The 24788-nt window shown below is 49.3% G+C and overlaps 2 protein-coding genes across 4 annotated transcripts; one reads left to right on the forward strand and one right to left on the reverse strand.

Moving 5' to 3' along the window:
• Positions 1 to 3220: 3220 nt before the first annotated feature.
• Positions 3221 to 12536, forward strand: FAM83A (family with sequence similarity 83 member A; the record flags this gene model as incomplete). The annotated part of the gene is made up of 4 exons (XM_084306628.1): positions 3221 to 3793; positions 6326 to 6493; positions 7909 to 8033; positions 11987 to 12536. The coding sequence occupies 4 exons, from the start codon at positions 3221 to 3223 to the stop codon at positions 12534 to 12536; spliced, it is 1416 nt and encodes a 471-aa protein (XP_084162754.1).
• A 4335-nt stretch (positions 12537 to 16871) lies between these two features.
• Positions 16872 to 24676, reverse strand: LOC311206812 (uncharacterized protein C8orf76 homolog; the record flags this gene model as incomplete). Of its 3 annotated transcripts, XR_014618242.1 has the most annotated exons (7): positions 17027 to 17156; positions 18272 to 18404; positions 20146 to 20234; positions 20537 to 21033; positions 21826 to 21969; positions 24169 to 24264; positions 24551 to 24676. XR_014618242.1 is itself a non-coding variant. In XM_084282564.1 (6 exons), 6 exons carry the CDS (start codon positions 24674 to 24676, stop codon positions 16950 to 16952), a joined length of 1203 nt encoding a protein of 400 aa, XP_084138690.1. In that variant the 3' UTR covers positions 16872 to 16949. The 3 variants fall into 3 exon arrangements, 2 of the variants coding, with proteins under 2 accessions (XP_084138690.1, XP_084138691.1); XM_084282564.1 differs by lacking the exon at positions 20146 to 20234 and having other exon boundaries at positions 16872 to 17156; XM_084282565.1 differs by lacking the exon at positions 17027 to 17156 and having other exon boundaries at positions 18230 to 18404.
• Positions 24677 to 24788: the final 112 nt, after the last annotated feature.

Genomic DNA, 24788 nt, shown 5'->3' on the forward strand with positions numbered 1-24788 from the left:
TGGCCTCTGGTGGAGGCCAGTGACAAGTGGTGTCCCTCAGGGGTCTGTCTTGGGACCGGTGCTTTTTAATATCTTCATTGGTGACATGGGAGTAGCCCTGCAGAGAAGGACTTGGGATTTCTGGTGGACTAAAGGCTCGACACGAGCCAGCAGTGCGTGCTTGCAGCCCAGGAGGCCAACTGTGTCCTGGGCTGCATCACCAGAGGGGTGGCAGCAGGGGAGGGAGGGGATTGTGCCCCTCTGCTCTGCTCTTGTGAGGCCCCACAGGGAGCCCTGCGTCCTGGGCTGGGGCCCCCAGCACCAGAAGGACGTGGGGCTGTTAGGGCGGGTCCAGAGGAGGGCCACGAGGATGATGAGAGGGCTGGAGCACCTCCCCTGTGGAGAAAGGCTGAGGGAGATGGGGCTGTTCAGCCTGGAGAAGAGAAGGCTCCAGGATGACCTTATTAGAGCCTTTCAGTACTTAAAGAGGGCTTATAAAAAAGAAGGACTCTCTACTCTGATAGAGATGATAGGACAAGTTGGGAGTGGTCTTAAACTAAAAGAGGGGAGATTTAGACTAGACATTAGGAGGAAATTCTTCACTCAGAGGATGCTGAGGCACTGGAAGAGGCTGCCCAGAGAAGCTGTGGGTGCCGCATGAGCGCTGGGAGGAGCCCTGTCACGCTGGTGAAAGAAAGAAAAGGGGAAAAAAAAAGCCATCCGCCTTTGCCCCGTGTGAGGATCGAACTCACGACCTTCAGATTATGAGACTGACGCGCTACCTACTGCGCTAACGAGGCGGCTGGAAGCAACTTCCCCGCTATGGCTGTTGAGGGCGGTCCTGAGGAGGCGGTGTGGTGGGAGGGGCCGATCCATGGGGACCCTGTGGTGGCCGGGGGGGACCCCCCGGTGACCGAATGAGGGCTTGTGGGGCTTTGTGGAGGCCATGTGGGACCTGATGGTGACAGCCAGGGCCCATTTGGTGGCTGTGTATGTCACCAGTGTGGGGCCCTAAAGGGAATGTGTGGGGTCCCTCGGTGACCATGGGGGACCCTGAGGTGACCAGTGGGACCCCAATGTGACCATGTGGGGACACAAGGTGGCTGTGTGAGACCCCTAGGTGATCATGTCAGGCCCCATGATGTCTGTCTGAGACCCTGAGGTGACTGTGTGGGTCCCCAAGATGACCGTGTGGGACCCTGAGGTGACTGCCATGGGACCTCAGCCTGCCACTGGGACCCCAGAGTGACACTGACGGTTCCCCAGGGTGACAGGAGTGGACCTTGGGGTGACAGGGGGGGTCCTTGGACTGCCCATATGTGTCCCCAAAATGACTGTGAGGTGCAGTGACGGTGTGATCCCTGAGGTGGCCATGCTGGGACCATGCAGGGACCATGGAGGTGACTGTGTGGGATATGGGGGTGACCATGTGGGACCCCAGGGTGACCATGTGGGACCCCAGGGTGACTGTGTGGGACAAGGGGGTGACCGTGTGGGACCCCAGGGTGACTGTGTTGGCCTGGGCTGGGGGCAGGACATTGGGCAGGGCCGGTGACCGCCCTGCTGGGCCCGGCCAGGCCCTGATTGGCGTTGGCAGGGCGCGATCTCTCACGTCACATTAATTAGGAGGCATCGTTCTCAGCATAATTGCGCCGAGCAGGTCACTAGATAATTAATGACTTTTTGCTGCGTCTGACAGCTGCGGGCGGATGTCGGGGGCGGGGGGAGGGCAGGGGACAGTTCCCAAAATCACAGCACGAGCTGTGCCGCTCCGGCCACCACCTCCACCACCTCTCCTCTGGCTCTTGAGGTGCGTGTTCCCCCCCCTCCATGGCTCTGGGTCTAAAATATGAACCATTTCGAGCTCCTCTCTGTTTTAATATGTATGCTTGTGGCACGCTAGCATATAATTACTTTCTTTTCTTTTATTTTTTTTCCATAAGGCATCTGACACAGACTCTGGGGACACAGAATCTGGGAATCTACCCTGGAAAAAACAGGTCTGTGCTCCTCTGAAGAGCCCTGAAGACGCCTGTGCTCCACAGCGTGTTGGTAAGAGGGACAGGACTCCTTCCCAGCTCAGGTGTGCCCTTAGCAGCCCAGCAGAGACCAGGCTGCTGCGTCTGCTCTGCCTATGGCCACCTCCGGAGCCATGGCACGTTGGTGCACGGATGCGGCGTGGCGCAGAGCTATGCAGCCCGATGGTAAAGCCGAGCTGCGTGATAAAAGTGTGTCACACGTGCCTCTGCATAAAAGCATGCACCCAAGTATTTATGGCATACCTCAGGCACGGTGCCTTCACACCCTGCCTCACCTCACCCCCCGTGCAGTCATACCAGTCGGCCTGGCTCCCAGAGGCACTGCGCCTCTCACCCCGCTGCGAACCTGCGCCTCCGTCCTGCTAATGACACAGCAGCCGGGCTGCCACGGTGACAACGTGACTCCAGGAGCTGCTGCCTTAAAAAAAAAAAAAAAAAGGAAACCAAACAAACAGCACTAAATGTGCACAATCAAATGATGAGTGTTTGTATTTTGAGGCCAGCTCACAACCCTCCCTCCACATAATACTCAGGATGTTTGGGAAGGGGTATTTTTCTTTTAATAGGGCAGCGTAGTCACAAAGCTTTAAAGAAATACAGGAGTGAATCGTCTATGGTAATAGCAACATACTGTGAATGGGGCACAGTGACGAATTTCAAGTTTAGTTTTAAGCCTGCCTGGCAGCATGTAGGTACAGACGAGAGTCTGTGACCCTTTCTGCTGTTCCGAAGTCATGGACAGGGCTGATGTCTTTGTCCCAGTTAAACACCAGACTTGTTTTTGCTCCGTAACAAATACTAGGGGAAGAGAGAGAAGCCTCAAGGTGTTTTGAAGATTGTGCAACAATCCTCGGGAGCCTACCTGCTTTTGCTTGAATACTTTCCTCACTCGCATTTCACAGGATGCGTCGAGAAGGGAAATACAGCCAAATCGGACAGCTCTGGTAATTGGACTTGAATCCTCCGCATGCCCTTGGGGTGAGGTGGGTGCCTCTCAGATAAGCAATCTAATCAGCTTTGTGCTTGTGTCCCATCTGGAAACAGATTGTTGCTGAAGTACACCGCCACCTGAGAAGTAAGCTTCTTTTTTTTGAAGATAATTGTACCAACAAAATCAGGGAGTGTGAATTCGCCTGAGGTAATAAGATCTCTTTATTTTTATTCGCAGTTAATTCATTCAGCCGAGGTGATTTTACGCCAGAATGCAGGCTCCCAACCTGAAGGACGATTACGTTCCCTGCGCCGCGCATATGCACTGTGCCTACCCCGCAGATCGGCTGCTGAGACAACGAACCATGAGCCACTCCAGACATATGGGCAAGATAAAAAAGAGGCTGGAGGACATCAAGAACCAGTCCCTTAAGTCGACGAAAGCAGATTTCAGCCACAACGAAAGCATAAGGCTGGCCACCGACGCCTTCCTGGACGGGGGGACAGACTCGTACCTCCAGACGCTGAGCAAAGAAGGCGAGGTGGATTTCCTCTCCTCGGTGGAGGCTCGGTACATCAAGGAGAACGCCAGGGAGTCGTATTACGCGCAGGAATCCCCCGCGGACGGGGCGGCCGCGCCGAGGCAGGCCGACGCCGGCTCTCTGCCGTCGGGGACCTACTTCCCAACCATTTCTGACAGCAGCGAGCCAGCCCTCCTGCACACATGGATTACGGCAGAGAAGCCCTACCTGAAGGAGAAGTCCACGGCCACGGTGTATTTCCAAACGGAGAAGAACAGCAACATCAGAGACATCATACGCCGCTACATCAACAAGACCACTCAGGTACGGAGAGCAAATTCATGTCCCCTCTGCACTTCTCTGTCCTCCTGCTCTTAAAAAACCACCAGCTAGAGCTAGAAGTGATCGTTTTGGGGGGTTGGTGGGAGATGTGGGTGAAGGGGAGCCCCTAGGAGGAGGGCAGGTGCATGCCAGATGTCCCCAAAGGAAGGAAATTGTTCAGAAAAAGGCTTCTCATCCCTGACACGTTATCAGTGTCACTGAATCGTGACATGGGCTCCATACAGAGCCCCCACAGCCTAACTCGGTGTGTGGGACAGGTGTGGAGCACGCCTCAGATAGCAGAAAAGTTATGAGGGGCATGGAGGGGTGCCTGTGACAAGGAGGCTGCCCACCAGCTGGCAAGCCAGCAGATGGACAGCTGAAGGGGTCAGAAAGCTCTTCTGATGTGTGCTCAGGCAGAGTGGTGACAGCTCAGCTCTTTTCTTGGGAAAAAAAAATATATTTGGCATTTCAGGACTCTGCTAATCATCAGCAGGGAGCTTTGCTGTTGTGTAAACTTGAGACTCCATCGGCAGTGTCACAGATGAAGGGTCAGAAGCAAAACCCTCGTGAGTGCTATGTTAGAAGGGAAATTTGGGGGGTCCCAAGGCTTCAGTGGCAACGATGAAGTCCCCAAAGACTTCTTAAGGGTCAGAGCAGTGGGCACACCAAGCAGTTTGCTTGAATTTCCTTCTGTAGGGAAAAGTACTTGCTACACTCTCCGCTTTAGGTGAGGGCCGAGAGGCCCCGAGTGAGAGCTAGGAACGGAGCTGCATTTTGAGGGAAATAGTGCACATTTTGGATTTCTTGGAAACCGTGGCTCTAGGTGTTATAATCACACCCCTACTGCTTTTAGCTCTGCTGAGCAAACTTCCAAAAATTCTAACCTCAAATTTCTGCTGGCTGGAGAGCTGCCACATGAAAAGAGAGGTGTGTGTGGTGCCGGCTCCCCAGCACAGGCTGCGGAGCCCTCTAGAGTCAGGGACTTTGCTGTGGCAGCGTCCTGCGAGGGCAGGAACTGGGCCTGATGATGCTGAATGCTGCAGCCTGGGAGAAGAACGCCCGCTGGCAATTTCTCTTCGAGAGGCTGCAAGAGCTCAGGAGGATCACAGATCCATCATTTGAAGCTGCCAGCATCAGAAGGCTGCAGTAACAGAAGCAACACCTCTGGCATTGTAAGATAAGCATCAGCCAATGTATTGATCCTGTCCCATTTGCCGTCGTGAGAGGAGAAAACTCACAGGGGAAAAGTGGGAGACGCAGTGTAAGCCCACCTGACCTCCTGAGGCTCCTCATTGATGTTACAGGAGGGCACCGGAGTAACACGTGGTGACAGGATCAGTTTGGCAGCTGCTTTTCGAGGAGTTTTTCAGTGACTGGATTCATTAGTATCTGATAAGGGCACACTTGGTATTTAATACAGCCATTAACAACATCAAAAATGGAATAAAGAGTACGTTTGTGGATGACATCAAACTGCAAAGGATTAGGGAGCAGGGAGAGCTATGACCCTAATACATTTGTGAGGCACAAATCACAAAGTGAAAGGCAAATGCTCTGAGCACTGCAAGTAAAAGGCACGTGCAGAAACACAGCTGGGGAAGGACTGGTGAAAAAGCAGGACATGGTCTGGAGCTACGGGGAGGCTGAATGGGAAGAGGCAGAATTGTGCTCTTGGAAAAGGCAGTCTCGGTCGGAGGTGTGTTAACAGTAAGCGTGGACGTAAGATATTGGCCGTAATTGGCCGTAATTGGGCAATTACCCAGCACTGGCAGGGCCTTTTCTGCAGCACGGTGCCTTGGCAGCAGGGTGAAGGTGTGGGATCCTCGCCGCTCCACAAGTACAAGCTTGTTGGGACAGGATGGCGGCACGCAGGACGTGCCGGGCCCTGTAGGGTTTCCTTGGGGCGGGGAGGGAAGGGAAGGGAAGGGAAGCTCACTGGCAAGCGTGGGCACAGGCTTTGAGTAGGATTTGGTGGAAGCTGAACGAAATTAGGAAGACAGAACTGCAGAAATACTGTGAGGTTTGGTTTCCCGGGTTGAACACGGCGTCCTGCGAGTGCAGGCACCACGAGCAGGAGCGTGGAAGTTTGTCATCCCGCCGTTTGTGCACTGGGAGGCATAGATGTGTGCTTAAATTGGAACAGTGAGCTCAGAAATCGTGAAAGTTGGGTGTAAAAATAAAAAAAATAAAAATAAAATGGAGCTGTTGCAGTGCTTCAATGTACTTCCTGGTGCTGACATCTCGCCTACCATTTCCTGGGTCCCATTCTGGTTTATGATTAAAAGAACTTAAAAGTTATGTTGGGTTTATTAGAACAATAAAGCAACGAAGCGATGTCTCTCCTTGATTTATTGATTCAGGGGGAAAAAACAAAGACAAATCCCCATGTATCTTGTAAGGTTTGCATTTTTTAGAACTTTTTAAAAACAAATAAAAACCCCAGCACCTTTCAGTGACCTCCCAGGCAACCCTAACTTCTGTAAATTTACTCTGCGGATGCTCCTGTTTGTTTGTTTTTTTTTTTTCCCTTAGGTGCTCGCTATCGTGATGGACGTGTTCACAGACACTGAGATTCTCTGTGACCTCCTGGAGGCCGCTAACAAGCGCATGGTCTTCGTCTACCTGCTGCTCGATCACGGCAACATAAACCTCTTCTCTGAGATGTGCGACAAACTGCAAATCGCTGAGGATCTCTTCAAGGTACTGCGCCTCTCGGCTCCATCCCACTTTTGGAGCTTTGGGGTAGGAGCACGGTTACACTGGGGTTATTCCACTTTTTAACTAAAACAGCAAAAGAGACTTCCAGAGGTGGGATTATCTTACCGAACCAATTAGCTTACCACTGATTTTAGAGGATGTTGAGGCATTTCCATTAGATGAAGCCCCCTAACAGAGGGAGGTGACAAAAGCACTGACTTCAGCTGGTCTGGGCGGGGTTGGCTCTGCTGGCATTGCCCTGCTTCTTTCCCTGATGCTCTTGATCCTCAGCCTCAGCGTTTCAGCTCGGTTCTGTGGGTGTTTATAGGAAACACAATAAAACGACGCTGTTGGGGCTGTGCTTTAAAGGTGATGCCTCGCATTGAGCTGGCTGTTGGCACAGTCCAACTTCATCCCTGCCGGAGGAAACTGACCTTCAAAACAACCTCCTAGGAGCCCTCTCAGGTGTTGCTCGAGGTGCTGCAGGGCACCTGGGACATCTTCGCGGGGCTGGCTGATACCGCAGAGACAGCGGCCTTCTGGAACAGCAGCTGGAGGGCAGGCAGGAGGCCTGAGGGCATCTTAACTGCAGCAGACACCTGCGTTTCAGCAGCTGAATTCCACACCAAACGTACCAGGAAGCCCAAATTAATAAAACGTTCTCATTACGGTGTCTGTATGTCTGTACACCCCCACTCCGTAGCTGTTTATTGTACACGTGCTGCTCCGATTCACGGGTTTTCAAAAACGAGCTGCACCCTCAATGCCACTCATTTACCGAGGCCTTCATTCTGCATAGCGTGCACGGAGGCAGTGGAGTCAGCTCTGGGCACCTGACGTGGCTTTAATTGAGCTTGCTGAGGTACAAGGAGCAGCTGAGCTGTGCCAGCTCAGAAGCATATCACGGCCAAATGGACCTTTTCCTCCATTCACACGTGTGCTTGCACCTGATCCTGCATTAACAGCTCATCTGGGCCTCACCAGCAGCGCAGCATGCATGTCCTTGCAGGCCCGGGTGGATTAGAAAAGCAGAGGTTGTGCCAGTGACAGCGTGAAACATGTCACTGGGATGTCAGGGGAGATAACAGGCTACTCGGAGCGAAGGACACGTCTCTGGTACTCATTTCATGAGGGGCAGCATCTGTTCTTGTACACTGCAGCTTCCCCTGCACAGATTTCCATGCAGGTTTATATTCCTATTGAAAGACGTAGTCTTGTATCTGGTCAGAAAGTTTCCCTGTCCCCAAACCTTCAAATATAACTTTAGAATCCATAAAGAAATTGTAACAGAAACGAGGGAAGTGCTAAAGGCAACAGAGGAAAAGGGCTCTTTCCTTCTGACTTTCAATTAAAAAAAAAAAAAAAAGACAAAACATGTAACTCACTCTGCTCATACAACTTTTCTTTTTCTTTACTAGAATATCTCAGTCCGCAGCGTTACTGGAGAGGTTTACTGTGCCAAATCAGGCAGAAAATTTTCAGGACAAATACAAGAAAAATTTCTTATCTCTGACTGGAGATACGTGCTCTCTGGATCTTACAGGTGAGATAAGCCATTGCAGTTCATATCTGGGTGCCCGTTTATTATTTTTGATATTACCTCACAAAAAAAGTGCCGTGGAAATTGTGGTATGGGTGAACAGGTTTTTTTGAACAACAAAAAAACACCTTTCTGCTTTCATATACATGCCGTTTTTCAATAATCCAAATCTCTTGCTTAAAAGCCCGTGTTACTTCTTTACCGAGTGTGGTATTTAATTTAAATGTTCCGAAACTAATTAAAACAGCTTTGCCAGTGCAGCCCTGGAGCAGAACTAGAGACGTGTGTGTCGTAGCATTACACTTTCCTTATTGTTTGGGTCCTCAGATGCTGTGATCATGAGACACGATACATTTCCATCCCTTGGGATCCCTTAATGCAGCTCAGCTTATCTGAGGATTTGTTCTCTATTTGACAAGTTTAGTGATTAAAGGGAAAGCAGAAATACTTCAGAGACTTACTCCTTTGTCTTGTGTTTCCCTAACAGATAGGAAGTGTGTATCTAGGTGGCTGTTGTACTTTTTTTTTTTTTTTTTTTTTTACAAGCTGCATCTGCAACTCTCCACTTTTGTGCTTCTGTAATTATTTCAGGTACAGGATGTAGCATCTCAACAATTGGGCTTTTAATTAAGAGCTGAGATCCTCAGGTCAGGGAATTTCATGAGACTGTGAGCTTGCATCAAATAAATAAAGTTCCTAAGCCTCATGGCTACGTAGGTAAGCTTCACAAATGACTGAAGCGTATCCTAGAAACTCAGATACAAAAAGACAAGGGAAAATGATTACAGATGTGATTAAATAATTAAAAGGAGGAGATTGTTTTTCTTAATCCAGGTTTATGATTTGGAGGCTTAAATGCTTCTAGTCTGATAAAACTGTGCCACCAGGAAGATTATGCAACTATAATAACAAAGATAGAGGTGAATATGCGGGGCTGGGGAAGGCTGTGAGAACTCAGCTGTCTTCTGACACAGGCATCCACTTTTTCACTGTTTCTAAATGAACCATCAGACAAAAACGAGTGAACACTGTTGTTTTTTTTTGTTTGTTTGTTTGTTTTTTTTGTTTGTTTGTTTGTTTTTATTGGCTGCCATGGTTTTATTGTTCTTTCAGTTTTCTTTCAATCCCTCACCAAAGACATTTGGAAAAGCAACAGCAGATTCACAGAGAGAGCAGAAGTCGATGTGTGGGAGAAGAGGGACAGAACGAGACAGATTTTCTTTAGCCAAGAAGCTTCCTTTTGGCTTCTCTTTTCAATCCTAAAGAAATTAGGATTTAGGATTTCAATCCTAAAGAAGAAAAAAAAAAAACAAAAAACAAACAAAGTCCTGTGCAGAGTCACTTCTGTCATTCTCTACTGCTGTTGCATTATCTTGTAAATCCAAGAGCCTTGCTAAACTACCTAATCCCATATCCAGCAAGCAAGCAGAGTGGGTGGTGAGGAACAAATCTACACACTATTTAACTTCAGCGTGCTCAGCAGCAGCCTGGAGATTCATACAGCTTGTACCTGGCTATCAGTGCATGGCATTTCCACAGGCTTGCTAGCGCTCCCTTTATTCATTTGAAAAATTTCTATTGTTGCCAAATCTTACTCACCAACCTCTGCAGGCGTAAACAGAATGATGTTAAGGGAGTAAAACACACTTTTTTTGCAATGCATTTGCTGGAAGTCATGTTTAAATAAATCTTAAAATTAATACAAAGGATCTTAAAACCAATACAATATATTTCACCTTAGTGCTGTGCTCTGCATGGCTTTATAACAGCAACGAGGGGAGCAGGGTGAGGAAATAAAGTAGAGGTGAGGAAATAAAGAGGGACCACAGCTTGCTGGTTCCAGCCAAAGTGTCTGGGAACAAACTATGTTAGCCTAACAGACAACAAAGAGGCCTGAATTTGGTGATTTGTGAGAGGCAAAGGAACCACCACAGAGCCTGTGGGATCTCCTGCTCCAGAGTGGTTTTTAAAAAGCCATTAAAAAGCCCTTGCTTTGGTCAGTGTGATGTGCTTGGCTCTGCCACATGTGACAGGCTGGAGTGGAGAAGCTCCTGAAGAAGCAGCAGCTCCAGCTGTGCGTCTGCATGACTGCAGGCATCAATAAATGTCTGAAGATTTAGTTTTTGTCTCAATCTTTATTGCCTGTTTCTGTGGCGTGGGGTTAGGATGAAATATTTCTTTATGCTGCCTCTGTCTTAATCTACCCCCTCCCATTAAAGGGACCCCTAGTTCTTCATATTTTTAATTTGAATGAAATCTGGTTAGGTAATATAACTCAGTGCTCCTAAAGGAGGCAAAATGAGCACACCAGAAGCTGGCTCTCGCCCTTCAGGCAGAGAGCACCAGGGCTGGAAGCAGCGCACAGCCACGAACATCTGTCTGAAATAACGCAGGTTTCGCCTCGTTTTACTGCTGACCCTCTCAATTCATATTCTTTCCAGGTTCGTAGCCTCCCTCACGGTTAGATCAAGGACACGCAAAGGTTTGGAGAGCGCTTTTTAGCGAGTGAAGGCAATGCCCTGCCAGCACAGCAGATGTTACCAAAGCAGGGGGAGTTCGCTTGCTGGGCAGTTTATCTCCGCTCCTAAGGTTTTGCCAAAACTGAGAATGATTTGCATGAGGTGGAGGAGAAGTACCCGGGGTTTAGTAACATACTGTACGTTTTCATGCTCAGTCAGAAATGGTCAGGTGCCCAGTGGCACTGAGCAGGGATTATTTCACCCCTCCTCTTGCTCCTGAATCAACAGTACAGCAACAACGCGTGCCAAAACCTAGCCCTCTTTAGAACACCTTGAACTGGCAGGTACAAAGTGAGTCTTTATTCTGTTAGCGTCAGCTGAGGCTGTCAGTCCCTCCGAGTTTCACACAGTTTTGTCAGTTTTGACAAGACCGGGATTGAAAGTGCTCACACCTACAGCCAAAGCTGCCTGCTGGCAATCCTCGTGCAAATCCAGCGTAGCTAATAAGGTCCTACAGGAATATCCAGGGCAGGCTCTTGCCAACACTGAATAACCTCGAGTTCAAACCTAACTCTGGACCACAAAATCTGCTGCCCAGCTCGAGCCCCGGTCAGCTTGGGGAGCAATTACCATCTCGTGCTCTCAGCTGTGCTCGTGTTATGAATGCAGCTGCTGCTCACACAGGGCAGCCTGCACAGCACAGTCAAGCTGGCTTGAGGCTTTGTAAGAGAGCACAACTTTATGTTTGCCAAGTGGATTAGGGTAGTGCATAAGAGAAAAATCATTTAGAAGCCACGAAGTGTTCCAAGGTGAGCCTCCGGTCTCCAGGAATAAAAATTGTTGTGGTGCTTCTCCCTTACCTTACAGCAAAGCCTTTTTTATTTTTATTTTCATAAAGGCTGTAGAAAATATTGCTAATTTCATTCCCTCTGCTGTGAAGAAAATGAGCTTTTGCCTAACCCCAAATGAGGTTTGTTTTGGCGGGGGGGGGGGTGACAGGGAGGTTGGGTTTTTATGAGCTTCTCTTGACCAACGCAGACAGAGGCACAGCAGAAGGAAAGCTGACGAAGGGTGCTTGTTTCTCACCAGTCTTTCTAACACCAGTTTTGAGATCTACAAAGTGGCGTGGTGAGATACAGCTGATGTATCTGCAGGAGAGACATGGCAGGACATGAATTTAAGCACTGAGGGACAGCTGAACCAGGGGGCTAAGCTCCTTCCCACAAACAGCCACAGGCTCCTGAAGGACTTGGCACTGAGTCCTGCCATGGACGTGGCTGATGGTTTCCACCACTCCCTTCAGGAGCTTATATAACTTCGCAAGGGTTCTTGAAGGTTTTTAGAAGCAGCTGCAATAACAAAGCTCGATCCAAGTCAAAGAGCGAGGCGCTGATGTGAACTGACCCGAAAGCCAACCGGGACATCTCCGTCCCGTGTTGGATCTCCTGTCCCCACCGGCTGGAGTTAACGCTAACCTCGCCTTGTCTCTCCCTCCAGCTTCACGTGGCTGTGCGGCCAGGTGCACCGCAATCTCCTCTCCAAGTTCACCGGGCAAGTAGTGGAGCTGTTTGACGAGGAGTTCCGGCACCTTTACGCCCTGTCCAAACCCGTCAGGGGCCCCAAGTCTCCGCCACGCACCATGCCCTTCCTCTTCCGCACCAGCTGGGCTCCCCAGCGCAGCCTCCCCGACAGCAACGAGGGCAGCGCCAACACCCTCTCAGACCCCCTGAGCAGCCTCTCCACCGGCAGCAACCACCAGAACCAGCAAACCCCACGAACTCTCATCTTCAGCAGCAACCTGGCCCCGCAGTCACCGCTGCACAGGGTGAATTCTTTCCACAGCTTTGTCTCCTTCACGCCTTCCCCCCCGGCCCAGCCGGCCGTCCAGCCCAACTACTACCAGCCGCACTACGCGCCCGACAGCTCGGCGGTCCTCTACAACACCATGAACATTTACCGGCCCGTCAGAGTCCGACAGGAGGAACCAAACAGGACGGGCTTAAATTCGCCCTGGCGATGCCTCCACAAAGGTAACCTGTTTGCATAATAAGCGCCTGGCCCTGAATTGCAGGCGGACGTAGTGAGGACCTGTTTAGCAATCGCTTGTACACTGCTGAACGCAGAAATTCTGCCTACTGCAAAATGAAGACGATTCCCAGCCTCTTCTTTTGTTTCGGTGCTTGTGGATGCTTCGTTTCCCTAATTACCAAGCCAAGCCTGGCAGCACATAAACGTCGGATGCCTCACGGTCCCGGTAAGGGCACATCTAAAGCAGTGCTGCCAGCCACGTGCCCCTGCTGGCAAGCTGCTGTTTCGGTAGATCCAGCAGGTTTCCATGTGGCCAGGCACCTGGACGCGGGGTAAGGCGCAGGTTCTCCCCGTGCCTTTTGTGCACTTGCCTAAGGAACTAATTCGGGAGACCGAAGGCTGCTATTTACATGCCAGACTGACACGACGCTGTCATCACAGCTTAGTCTTGATTTAGGAGGACTCCTTTAGGGCTGGCAGGGAAGCACAGTTTCCACCTTCGCACTGTCTCCGAGCTGTCTGCTGGAGGTGCGCAGCAAGGAAATCTCTTTGCAGGGTTTCTAGGAACAGAAAACGCTCACCACGAAATGGCCCCGCACCAACAGCGCGGGGTGCAGAGGACATCTCGCAGCCACCCTGTGCTGCCTTTCCCTCATCAGCACCGCGGGTGCATTCCAGCCCGCTTGGTTACAAACCTCCAGTCCCACCAGCTCCGAGCAATTTTCCTCATTGCAGAGCAGCTGCGTGGAGCCAGGCTGGAAACTGAAGCCAAGCAAGGAAGCGAAGTCCTCTCAGTAACAGCCTCCAAGTACCGAGTTCCAGCTCACTCAGCAGTGCGTGGATCTTGGAAATCTTCTCAGTGCTCGCTGGACTGAACATTAACTTAGAGGTTATGATACTTTTTTTACAGAACTCTTCAAGGATTCTAATTTGTAAAGAGAAACTGGGTATCAGCAGTTTCCACTGAATTAAAGGAAGTTACAAAGATTCAGCACCTTGCACCGCAGCACCCACAACGCTGAGAAACTTTTGGCCAAATAATCCATGAAAATTAAGGAAGCTTCTGTAAGTGAAAGACAAAGAATAGTAAGAAAATTCATGACATGTGAAGGACTTCCATCGAAGTCCCAAAGTTACCAGACACTTAACATCTATTGATTTATTATTTTGATTTTTTAATCCTGCTTTACATCACCTTTCATCTGACTCCAACAGAAAACAGAAGCCTAAGCACATTGATTCGCCCCTCTGACCCATTTTGCCTGTCTTCTCACCTGTCCAAAAATCGTATTCAAAAGAATATAACTTCACTTTTTAGGCTGTGGATCGTGAAAATTGTGTGCAACGGCAGAATTTCAGCTGAGGAAAGTTTCTCATCCTTGGACGAGCTATACTTTTGAAAATGTAAAGTTTACAGAACCTAATAAAAGGTACGGGATGGATACTGCTGCACCAGCTGTGGTGTAGACGTTTTTACCTGTGGTGTATCACATTTTGGAGTCCGGGAACCCAATGAACTATTGCATATCCCTGTAAATCTCTGTACATAGCAACATTTTTTGGATTCCTTGGGAAGAAGGGAAAGTTGATTCTTCATTCCTATGAGAATTCTATTTAATTATCACATACAGTTATCGTATTTAGATAAATAAAAGAAAGTTTCATTAAAAGCCCTTTGAGAATCGTTTGATTTCTTCATCTCTTCCACAACCTACATGATTTCCACAAAGCCAGAGCCCAGCTGATGAGGAAATGTGTAGTTTTGTTCTGAAATTAACTCAAACAGAATTAAACACGCCCCTCCTGCCTAATTAAGGCTTTTCTTCTAAATTGGGGTCACTCCCTTGATCCTGGTGGGGCCCGACTGGGGGTGGCACGGCGCGGATACGGGAAGAAGTTCGTAGACCACTACACCTCTGAAGCCTTCATTTCCTTAGGCCATGACCCATGAAATCCAGAAGGGAGCTCCTTTCATCACCGTGGGTGAGGTGTTCTGCCTCCAGAAGTTTCGGAGCACGCAGCTAACGAGGAGTAGATAAGGGACGAGCTAATAGCACAGAAGGAGCATTGTGAGCTAGGAAGAACTAATTTCAGCCCTGGATGAAGGAAACAGCGTGTGCTAATTGAGACGACAGCTGAACTTGAATGTCAAACGAATGGAATTTCAGTTTTGATGGAAAACAATCAAGAGTTTGCAATTTCAGCAGCGAGTTATGCCAAAAATCCTAACAGGCTCCCACAGGCTCGATTGCTCAGCGGTGAAGGGAACGTGTGGTTACAGGCAGCTGCAGAAACCACCTGTCAGGAAGGTCGGGGCAGGATGCTGACATACCTGTCAGCCTGCTGCGAGGGACGGGCTTGCATAAACGCTGCTGCCATGCCATGAGAAAAGGGGGGGGACGTCGCTAGCCGCAGCGGTAACACACTCCTGCTCCTCGGGCTGCGTTCGCACGCACCAAATCGCCTCCCAAGCAGCACGAGCAGGTCGGAGGGTGCTGCCCAAAGCGCCTGGAACATGAGCAAGTGTTAAGAGTGACAGAATCCAACCCTGGTAAGAGCTCACAGAGCGGTTCTGTTGCTGCTGAAGCAGCCCGAATGCTGTTTCCACTTTCCAAAGAGCGGAGCCAAATCCTTTGGCAAGGTCCCGTGAAATCTCTCCGCGAACCCGGTCCCACAGAAGCTGCGTTACGATGCTGTAACTGCTGAACCTCCGGGGGAGCTGTGGGAAAACAGATTTTATCCTTTGTCTGGAGCTACTCAGGACTGTAAGTTTAAGAAGAACCTGGGAAAAGTCCCCGTGTCTGTAACTTTTTTTTTTACTGACATGTTTAGCATGAAGCTTTCCACGTTTCTATGGCTTTTCTGCGAGACCTTCTATTGTTGCTGCCAGCAGTGAGTAATTCACAGCCCCTTACAGTCTTTGCTGCAAACAGCAGTCAGCCCTAAAAGCATCCCCAGCCTTCCAGGTGGGCTTCCTGCCACCCGAACACGGTGCTCTACACACACACACCCCAAAAATTTCCACCCAGCCAAGTGCACGCACACCTAAAACGAATATCCTGCACCACACGAGGAGTGCTTTCATGCTTCCCCGAGTACCCTTGCCAAGCCCTCAGATTTCGTAACCAGCTGACCAGGACGTGGTTTAATCGCATTAAGGCACCAAACTATCCCAGGTAATTTGGCGTGGCTCAGGGCGATATTCCATTTTTCCGGGGAGATTTCACAGTTGGCTTAGCAGTGGGACGTGGTCCACCAAGTTACTAGCGGCCGATTTCCTAATAAGCTTGAAAATTCATCTAAAAGTTGCAGATACAAAGCGCGTTCACGTATGGTGCACGACATTTCAGCTGTGAGTTACTGCCAGTTTCAGCACTCCTCAGTACAGCAGAAAGAAAACATGAAAAAAGTCACAGCAAACTGTGTCTGAGAGAGTCCCAGTTTTAAACGCTAGCCATTAAACACCATTTTTACAAAACGCTACGAAGAATTTGAGAGTCACAGTTTAACAGGAGATAAAACGGGGGAAACAGCACGCTTTGCCTCAAATCTGAATTGGTTCAAACCAAAGAAACTCCAAGATCTTCACAGCCCACAGCAGACAATGTCGAAGCTTCAGAGCACAAAGCAAAGTGCTGTCACTGTGAACCCAAAACAGAGCGTAAGGATCTGTACGATGCAGGAACAGCACCGCCAATTTCCCCAGCAGAGGATTTTTATTCTTTGCAAGGTTTTACAAAGGATATGCTCTGACTAAACACTCTTCAGCGCATACAAACAGCCTTGACAGTTCTTCACCCTCCTTGTATAAGCACCCTGAAGACTAGGCTGTGGCTAGCTCTACGCCTGCAAAAGCATTAAGCCTGGGCAAAAATCTCCTTCCAGTTCTAAGTTAAACAGTTACTATTTAGATATTTTCCCCCAAAATACGGAATTATTCTTTTTGACAACTTTTTAGCATAAATACATTTAAGATTCATAGCCACTCAGCTCTGAACAGCAGATCAGTGTAATGTCAACTAATCAAGAAATATTAAAAACTTAATTTAATAAAATTACTAATTCCATGGCTCTAGATTCCATGTAGGATTTAAAACCGAGGAATTTTCAAACTGGGCATCAAAAAGGAAGCCTTACATTCCACCGGCATCACAGATCCCCCAAAAACTCACAGGTGCTTCAAGAACCCTGTGAGGTTCGTGACAGAAAGCTACCTCTGAAAGTTCAACTGAAAGGGCTATTTTATACTGGATTTCTTATTATTTTTAAGATATCAGTGAGCAAAGAAAATCACGAGACATTAGAAGTTTAAATGCAGAGATTTATGCATTCTTAAAAGATACACAGTAAGAACTCTTAAAAAAATATGAACGTTTTTGCAAGCATCATTCCACAGGCACTTGAAGACGTGATAATACAAACAACCAAACTTTTACGTAGCCGGAGGTGGGATATGTGATTCTTGACAGAGCTGTCTGTCCGAGTGGCATAAATCATCCCGGAGCTCACCGAACCATTTGGTTTCAAACTCTGAGGCCGAGGCAGTTACCAACGATGCCAGTGCTGAGGCGCCTATGCATTTCACCTCACCCTGGAATTCCTCTTTTAGCTTTTCCGGTATCAGATCCGCCCCCATAGCCTGCAAACAGAGTAAGAAAGAAGGTGGGAAACAAGGAAACAACGTGCAGAGGAAACCAGGAATGTGACAACAGCCAAGGCATTTACACACGAACCATACTCCACCTAGGAGACGTTCCCAAGCCACCATTACGTTGTCTGCCTGTTGGGTTCTGCAATAAATATGGAAAAGGGAGAGGCTTCACAGGGCACAACCCCTCCCACCTTCGCTCTCGGCTTCTATGCGGGGATTTTTGCTCTGAAAAGCAGGGGAAATCTCACCCCCAGCCCCACGTTCAATGCCCACCTCCCAGGAACACCGACTGTGGCCTCCTGCTAGGGGGTGTCAGGCCAAGGGAAGCAGGGACAGGATTTTCTCTTCACCAGCGTTTTTAAAAGCTGCGATAGTCTGCATGCTACTGCCCTCTTATGGCTGAAATCCCACAAGATCTTCTGCCAACTTGGCAAGTAATTTGGCTTTTAGTAACTTAAACCTGTAATGCTGGCAGCAAAGTTTAAATCCCGCCAGCTTCTTTTTGTTCTTTAAAATAGAACTCCATAAATGACACCACAGATGTTTAAGCTCTGTGAACAAAGCCATGCAATGTTAATCTCCTCCTCTGTAGTTCTTTAAAATTACAAGCCAGTACTCGGACCGAACAAAGAAATAATGTCAAAGGTTGTCTCTGGCTTTTTCTGGAAATTTGCTGAAGGAGCAGAGAGTTCCCCAACCCAGTGGCCCTCGGTGCAATCCCCACGCGCATTTCACGCCCGTGATTCACTTGGTGGCATCGCAAGTCCCCGAGATAAAACCTGCATCCCAGGAAACGATGATGAACGGCGATGATGATGATGCAAACGCCAGCCCGATGAGGAAAGTAACAGCCCTGAGAGCTCCCGCAAGGAGAACCTCATGAGAACACGGATCCACCCGCGTGACACACGGCAGCACCAAACAGTTCCGGATAACGCGCTCCCAGGGCATCCACCCTGCCTAATTTACCTCGTTTCCCAGCACAGTTAACGAGGCAAGGGGAGTGTCGGGCAGCTGGAGGCAGCACCCAGCCCAGGCACCTCACCCAGGCCTCGGTGCTGAGCTGCCCGCAGGAACCTCCACCCAGAGCAGCGTTCCCTTACCTTGCTCAGCAGCAGCAAGGAGGCCGGGGTTAAGCCAAACCGCGCCACTTTGTCATCAATTTCTTTTTGACTTCTTAAGTTGCTCTCCAGAGCAAAGGACGCCTGTTGAGACTGGGTAAGCTGCAGTAAAAGCCTGCAATGAGAAAAGCAGTTAAAGAGGGGACCGCTGGAGAAAGAGTACGTCAGCAAACCTAAACCCAGCTGCAGTGTGGCGCTTTAAAGCAGCTCTCCTTCCTGATTTAGCCAGCTGCACAAACTGAGGAGAAATAAACACGTGTAGCAATCTGCTCTGCTTATCCTGCGTGCTACGGTACCGAGACAAACAGTTGCTTTTAATAAACGACGTACCAAGTATCTCTGCTTGCTCTACACAGACATTTTCCTCCCCACGTAGTCAGAGAAGCTCGGGTCTGCAAGCAAGGTGCTGTGCATCAAGCCCCCCAGGCCCTGAGGCCAAACAAGGCAGCAGGGCCTTGCTGCATACAGCACTGATGATTTCAGCTATTATTTTTGCAGCCTGAAAAGCCAGAGATTTGGTTTTGTGCAGCCAAACATCAAATACCTGCAACTATCCAACATCCTGGCGGTTCCCAGAGTCCTCCTCCCACAAGGAGGACTGTAAAACGTGTCAGCAGAGGAAATATCTGTGCCTGTTCAACCACGTAACCACTGAGGCTTAGCAGGATCATGCTGAAACTATGCTTCATTCACACTTTATGCATAAATAAAATAAAAATGTATCGCATCTACCACAGCTAAATGTAGCAGGTGTTATAATAAAGGCGTGCTTTCGTAGCAAGAGCAAACATCAGATCTTAGCTGGCAGTTTTCACGTGAGCAATACAAACATCAAAACCTCCAAGTCTCAGCCAACAAACCATGGGTAAGTTCAGAGAAGTTTTCACAGGGAATTCGAGGTAAAAATGGGAAGGAGCTTTTCTGATGGAACATTTTTGCCTCAAAATTTGCATAACAATATTTTAAAAAAATGAAATGTTGAAAACTAAGCAAAACCATTTCTCCATTATTGTTGCTGGCAAAACTAAAGGAATTAATTATTTACAATAATTAATTAAGGGTCTGAAGCAGACCCTTATTTACTGAACAAAGCCATGCTCACATCCCTTTTCCTGGTGCCATTTACCCCGCACACACAACATCCATGTCTCACTTAAAATCCAGCTGACCTGAAAACTTCAGACATCCTGACACATAAACCCTGGGATGGGAAGAAGTTCCCCCTGGACAAGTGTTTATGCAAATATAAACCACACCACCACCTTGTGAATCTGTGAAGTGAAGCAAGGAGATCCCTGAATTTACAGTTGTCTCAGTGCTGAGCCACACACACTGAAACAAGAAGCACAAATTAATTTAATACCAATGTAGCTTAATATTGGACATCGATACTAAATCTACTACCTGCTCCCAAGCAGCAATTAAATCACCTTCTTTCAGTCAGAGTACAGTTAAAAACTCTCCCTGTGTTAATATTTCTTAAAAACCACCCGCACAGGGCAGTTATAAGGTGTTCTCTGTAAAATCCTTCAGAAGTTCATAAAAAGGCATTAAGCATATTTCAGTGCCTAACACGTTACTGAAAGGCAAGAGGAAAAAAAAAATCAAGGCTATCTGAACAAAAATCATTTCCTAATTATCGCTTTGAAAGACTGTGTTGTGGGGATTTTTGTTGTGTACAAGAGTTTTAGTAAGAGGGAAAGGAAAAGGGAAGAGCATTTTAATGCAGCCTTGTCAGTCAGCTGTCACGGAGTTCATTTTTCAGCCTCATCCATTATGCAAATCGGTGTATTATTAAAATAATATGCTTTTGCTCAAGCAGGAGGCTTCAAGCAAATAAGACAGGTGGCACTCACAGAGGGAAGACGGGCAAGGCTTCCCTCTGGGGGCCTTCAGCTGCTGCATCTTTAACAGCAAACCAGGAAACAGCAACGCTGTTCTGTGTCTGTAGGAGAACAACCCCTTTAGTATACAATTATTTGAAAAAATCACACAAGGAGATCATTAAAGAAAAGTTTTGCTTCTCCATGTTGCATGGCAGACTTTTTCCACTTGGATTTTAGTTGTTCATGGTTGGTGGACTTTACCTTTTACATCTCAAGCAGGGTGCCTCTTTGTGTCGTCAGTGCCGAAACAAACCTTGACGCTGAAAATGCAAGCTCAAAATCTCAGGGCTGGGTAACAACATGCTTAAAGTTATCCTGGACTGGGAGAAGTTAGCATTATTCTAAGAATGCAATTAATTACCTTGCTCTAATAAATGAGGCACATGCCTTTATCCCAGCCTCCTTCGGCACGCTCTGCTCCCAGGCCTCGGAGGCTCCCTCCTTCCCTTTGTCCTTTCTCTCAGGTGCGTGCGAAGCGCAGAGGGTTTCATTTTCAGCTTGGCTGCTGCTACAAGTCCCTGTGTCCTCGCTCTTTGTAACAAGGCCGGACCAAAGGCCTTCCCTCTGGCTGCCTGAGAGCTGAATCTCTCTTCCAGTTGGTATTTTGGAGTGGCTGTCACTGACATCAACCTCCTCAGAGCCATTTGTGTTTGTTTCTGGAACGCGTTGAGACAGACTCCCTAAAAGGCTCGTGTAAGCTTCACCAAGTAACTTCCAGTACCAAGGGTTGAAGGGATGTAGGCAGATCAGCTGCTGCAGGCACAGCAGCTCTTTTTCAACGTTTTTCAGACCCTGATAAATGGCAAGCTGCAGGCTGAGAACAGTCGTTAAGTGATCCGTGTTAGTAGCGCCGCTCCTCTGAAAACAGAAGATAAAAGATTAATAACAGAAGCACGGAGCCATCCTTCAGAGCCTAAGAAAGCGTCTCCCTGGATAACGACAGACAAACACCTCTGAAGGTGATTTTTAAATCGTGCAAGGCCGTTCTCTGAGCTTTAAATGGCACAGCGTGACACGGATCGCGCCAGATCAATCCGGCAGCGCTGCCTCCAGTCGCCTTGTCCCAGCCTGGAAGACAAGAAGGCCCCTGAACATTTCTGCCCCTGAACTCTGTCACTTGCTTCTTTGCCTTCAGTTTTATCCAGCTGCCCTTTGATAATATAAATACCTTTTCTATACAATACACAGCAGCAGTAAAATCTTAGATTTCGGAGCCTCTCGACACTTTCCTCTGTGGAAAAAACTCCACTTGGGGCTCGGCACCCTTCTTGGTGGCAGTTTGGCAGCGAGTACATGGAAATAAAAGCAAGTTTTGAACCATCACTTTTAGAGTGGAAAGATTTAAGCACTCATTTATCCCCTTCCTTATAAATCCCATTACGTTACGTTAACTGCCTGGCAGAGCGTGATGTTCAGTCCCTTCCAGGACTACCAGGCTCCCTGCACGGGGAGCTCACAGTGGCACAGGCTGTTCTGATTTCTACAGGGTGATGCTATCTACAGTGACAGTTACCCTCTGCTTCCCAAACACTCCAAGCATCCTGAAGGATTACACACATGAAGATTATTTTTCCAGAAAACAGTCCATACGAAAGGACTACCAGCAACGTTTTAATGTTCAAAGCGTAAAAGAAAGATTGGAGGAGTTACCATTTTTTCTGCGATATCCAGAGCCTCCTCGTGCCTTCCTAGTTGAGACAAACATCGAGCCTGGCCCTCCTGGACGTCCCGCCTCATGGCGATGTTACCGGGAGGTAAGAGCAGCAAGCAGCTGGAGTATTCCCGCAGAGATCTCTGGTAGCGGTGGTAGAAAGAAAAGGCAGACAGAACAGGGAGAAATGGTCATTTGGAGGCAATCCCGGCAGTGTGCTTTGTTTACAACTACAGTCACAAAGGGAATCCAGGAGCTGAAGCCCAAATTTTTGTGTCTCCAGAGCCAGCTACCACCCACGGCCAGCAGCACACAAAGGACCTGGTACCTCGGGGTCAGAGAGCCCAGCTCTGAACCACCCGAGTGTGGACAGCAAGGAGCAGCCCCAGCCCTAACCCACGTTTAAGCACGGGCAGGGATTGCAGGAGGTCACCTATGGACAGGGCACACGTGACACAAGGCTCCTTCGTCCCAGCTAACTGAGTGATCACAGCACTCAGCCCAAATTTGGCAGACGTTGCTTCAAATCCACGAACATCCTGGCAAGAAGGTACGAACCTGCGACGGTGTGAGCAACGAGAAGGGCTCCAACCCTGTGAGCAACGAGAAGGGCTCACCTCACATGAATAATCAGCAAGTTGGGGAAGACCGCAAAGAAAGGGAGCCTCCATCACTCCTGTACGGCGGCTCGGATTTGCATGAAATAATTAAATATTAATTGGTTCGAGGAAAAAGACAAGAATGAGCAATACTCGGTAGCTTAATGCTCAGGGCACTCCCCAGGACTCCAATTAACATTTAAATACATTATATTAAGTATTCAGTGATGCTAAGACTGGAATCTTGGTTCCTTCCTCTCCGTGGGAGAGCTCAGACCAAAAGACTAAAGAGCAGAGCTCGTTCTCCCATCTCTCTAAATGAATATTTAATTATTCCTTGCAAACCTGAATAGCTCTAACAAAAAGAGCCCATGAGCAACATCCCCAGAATACTTCCTGGCATAACGGCCGAAGCATTTCTCTTCCCTGGTAAGCTCACATTCCTTCTAAAGCAGAAGTGGGAGCTCCCTTACACCCGGTGAGTGCAGCAGGCACGAGGGTAGAAGGACCAGAAGAGGGCTGCAGGATGTCCCTCTCTGCCTTGCTATGTGATGAAGGGGAATAACCCCGGCAAAGGTTTGGCATTACGAACCCAAGCAGGTTCTGCAGTCCTAAAAAAAGGCTTAGATCACTGCTGTCCTTGGTCTCTCCTATCCACTAGCTTAGGCTGGCATCAAAAACTATTCACAACGTGTGAATATTTAGTCCCATTTACTTATTTCCAGCCCCCTTTCTGAGGTCACTGCCCTCAAATCTGTGATTTTACACGCAGACACTCTCTACCCTGGCTCTGGTCATGCCACAGCGATCCAAGAACACGCCACCAGACACAGCTGACGTGGATCGCTGTGAGGGAAGATGCTCGGGAAGCAAGAGACGTTGTGTCGTGCTGCAGATCTGCGGGGTGCCAGTCCCTCGAGGTTGGGCACCGCAGCACGGGGCAGGGAGCAAAGCTCTTCATGGGGCAGGATGCCTGGCTGCAGCCTCAGGCATCTCCCACAGCACCCTTCTGTGAAGCCATTCAGGCTGAGATTGGAAAATGTCCGTCAGGTACAGACAAGGTGACAGCAGAGCTGGGATAATGTTTGAAAGCAGGACTGAAAACAGAACCGTGACAGCCAGGGGGAGCCCTGAGAAAGGTGCAGGGCAGCCAGGCGGTGACCTGTGAGGCAACAACCTTTGGGGGACGAGGCATGTGTCAGTGTTAGGTCAGAGGCTGGACTAGGTGATCTTGGAGGCCTCTTCCAACCTAGATGACTCTGTGATTCTCTCCACAAGCACAGAAATCAGCATGTTAACTCTTGCTGACCACAATTTCAGCAATTGCAAACATCAGCCCTGCTCAATGCCGGGCCATTCAAATGCACAGGCTGGGTGTGCATCGCCTCTGGAGGTCAAACACCATTTCTTTTAGGCTGGCTGGTTCACCCTGGTTTCCGTTGCCTCTAGGATATGACAGCTGGCTGAGAAAGCTTGCCAGAACAAGGTTAAATGTTATTATTTGGGCACGCTTTAACCAGCAGCGCCTCCCTCCTAGCTGACGGGGCTGTAGTGCCTCCCAAGGTGCCATCGGGGTGGATTTAGGTACCACAGGACTTAGGGGCACGGCTTGATGAGGATTTTTTTTACAAAAACCTATATGTTCACTCAACACACTGAGGACTACAGGGCCTGAATTTTGTGTCCCAGTAACCGGGACTGACAGAGGCACCGACTCGTCCCCGAGCTGGGTGCGTGTGGTACCTCAAAGTGCCGCTCCCTGTACGCCAGGTCAGCCCGGAATTTATTGCCCGTTACGATCTCGGCGTCCTCCTCGCCGCCTGTCTCGCCGCAGAACCACTGGGGGCATTAAAAAACAAAACAAAACAAAACCAAAACATATTTGTAAACCCACGGCCGCCACGCTCGGAGGCGCTCCGGGGCGGCTCCCTCAGCCCCCGGGAGCCTCCCTTGGACCCCGGGCGACCTCCTGCAGCCCCCGGGAGCCTCCCTCAGACCCCAGGAGCCTCCCTTAGCCCCCGGTCCCCGTCCCCCAAGCCCCGGGCAGGCAAAATCCCGGTCAGAGCCGCCCCTATCCCAGCCCATGCCGGCCCCACACGGCTCCCCCCCCTCTCCGCCTCCTCACCCGGGGCTCGCAGCGCTTGGCGCTGTAGGGCTGCCCGCTCCCTCCGCCCTTTCCCCGCTCCCTGCCGCCGGAGAAAAGGCTCTCGGCGAACTCGCAGCCCAGCGGCAGCTCCATCGCCGCCTCCATCGCCGCCGAGAGCAGCCCAGAGCGGCTCCCCCCCGGCCGGCCGGCGGCAGCGCTCCCCCTGCCGGGCCCGGGGAGAGGCTGAGGGGGCGCGGCCGCCATTTTGGGCAGGGCG

This window comes from Netta rufina (genome assembly GCF_964035555.1).
Source record: "Netta rufina genome assembly, chromosome: 2".
In the NCBI taxonomy this organism is placed as follows: Eukaryota; Metazoa; Chordata; class Aves; order Anseriformes; family Anatidae; genus Netta; species Netta rufina.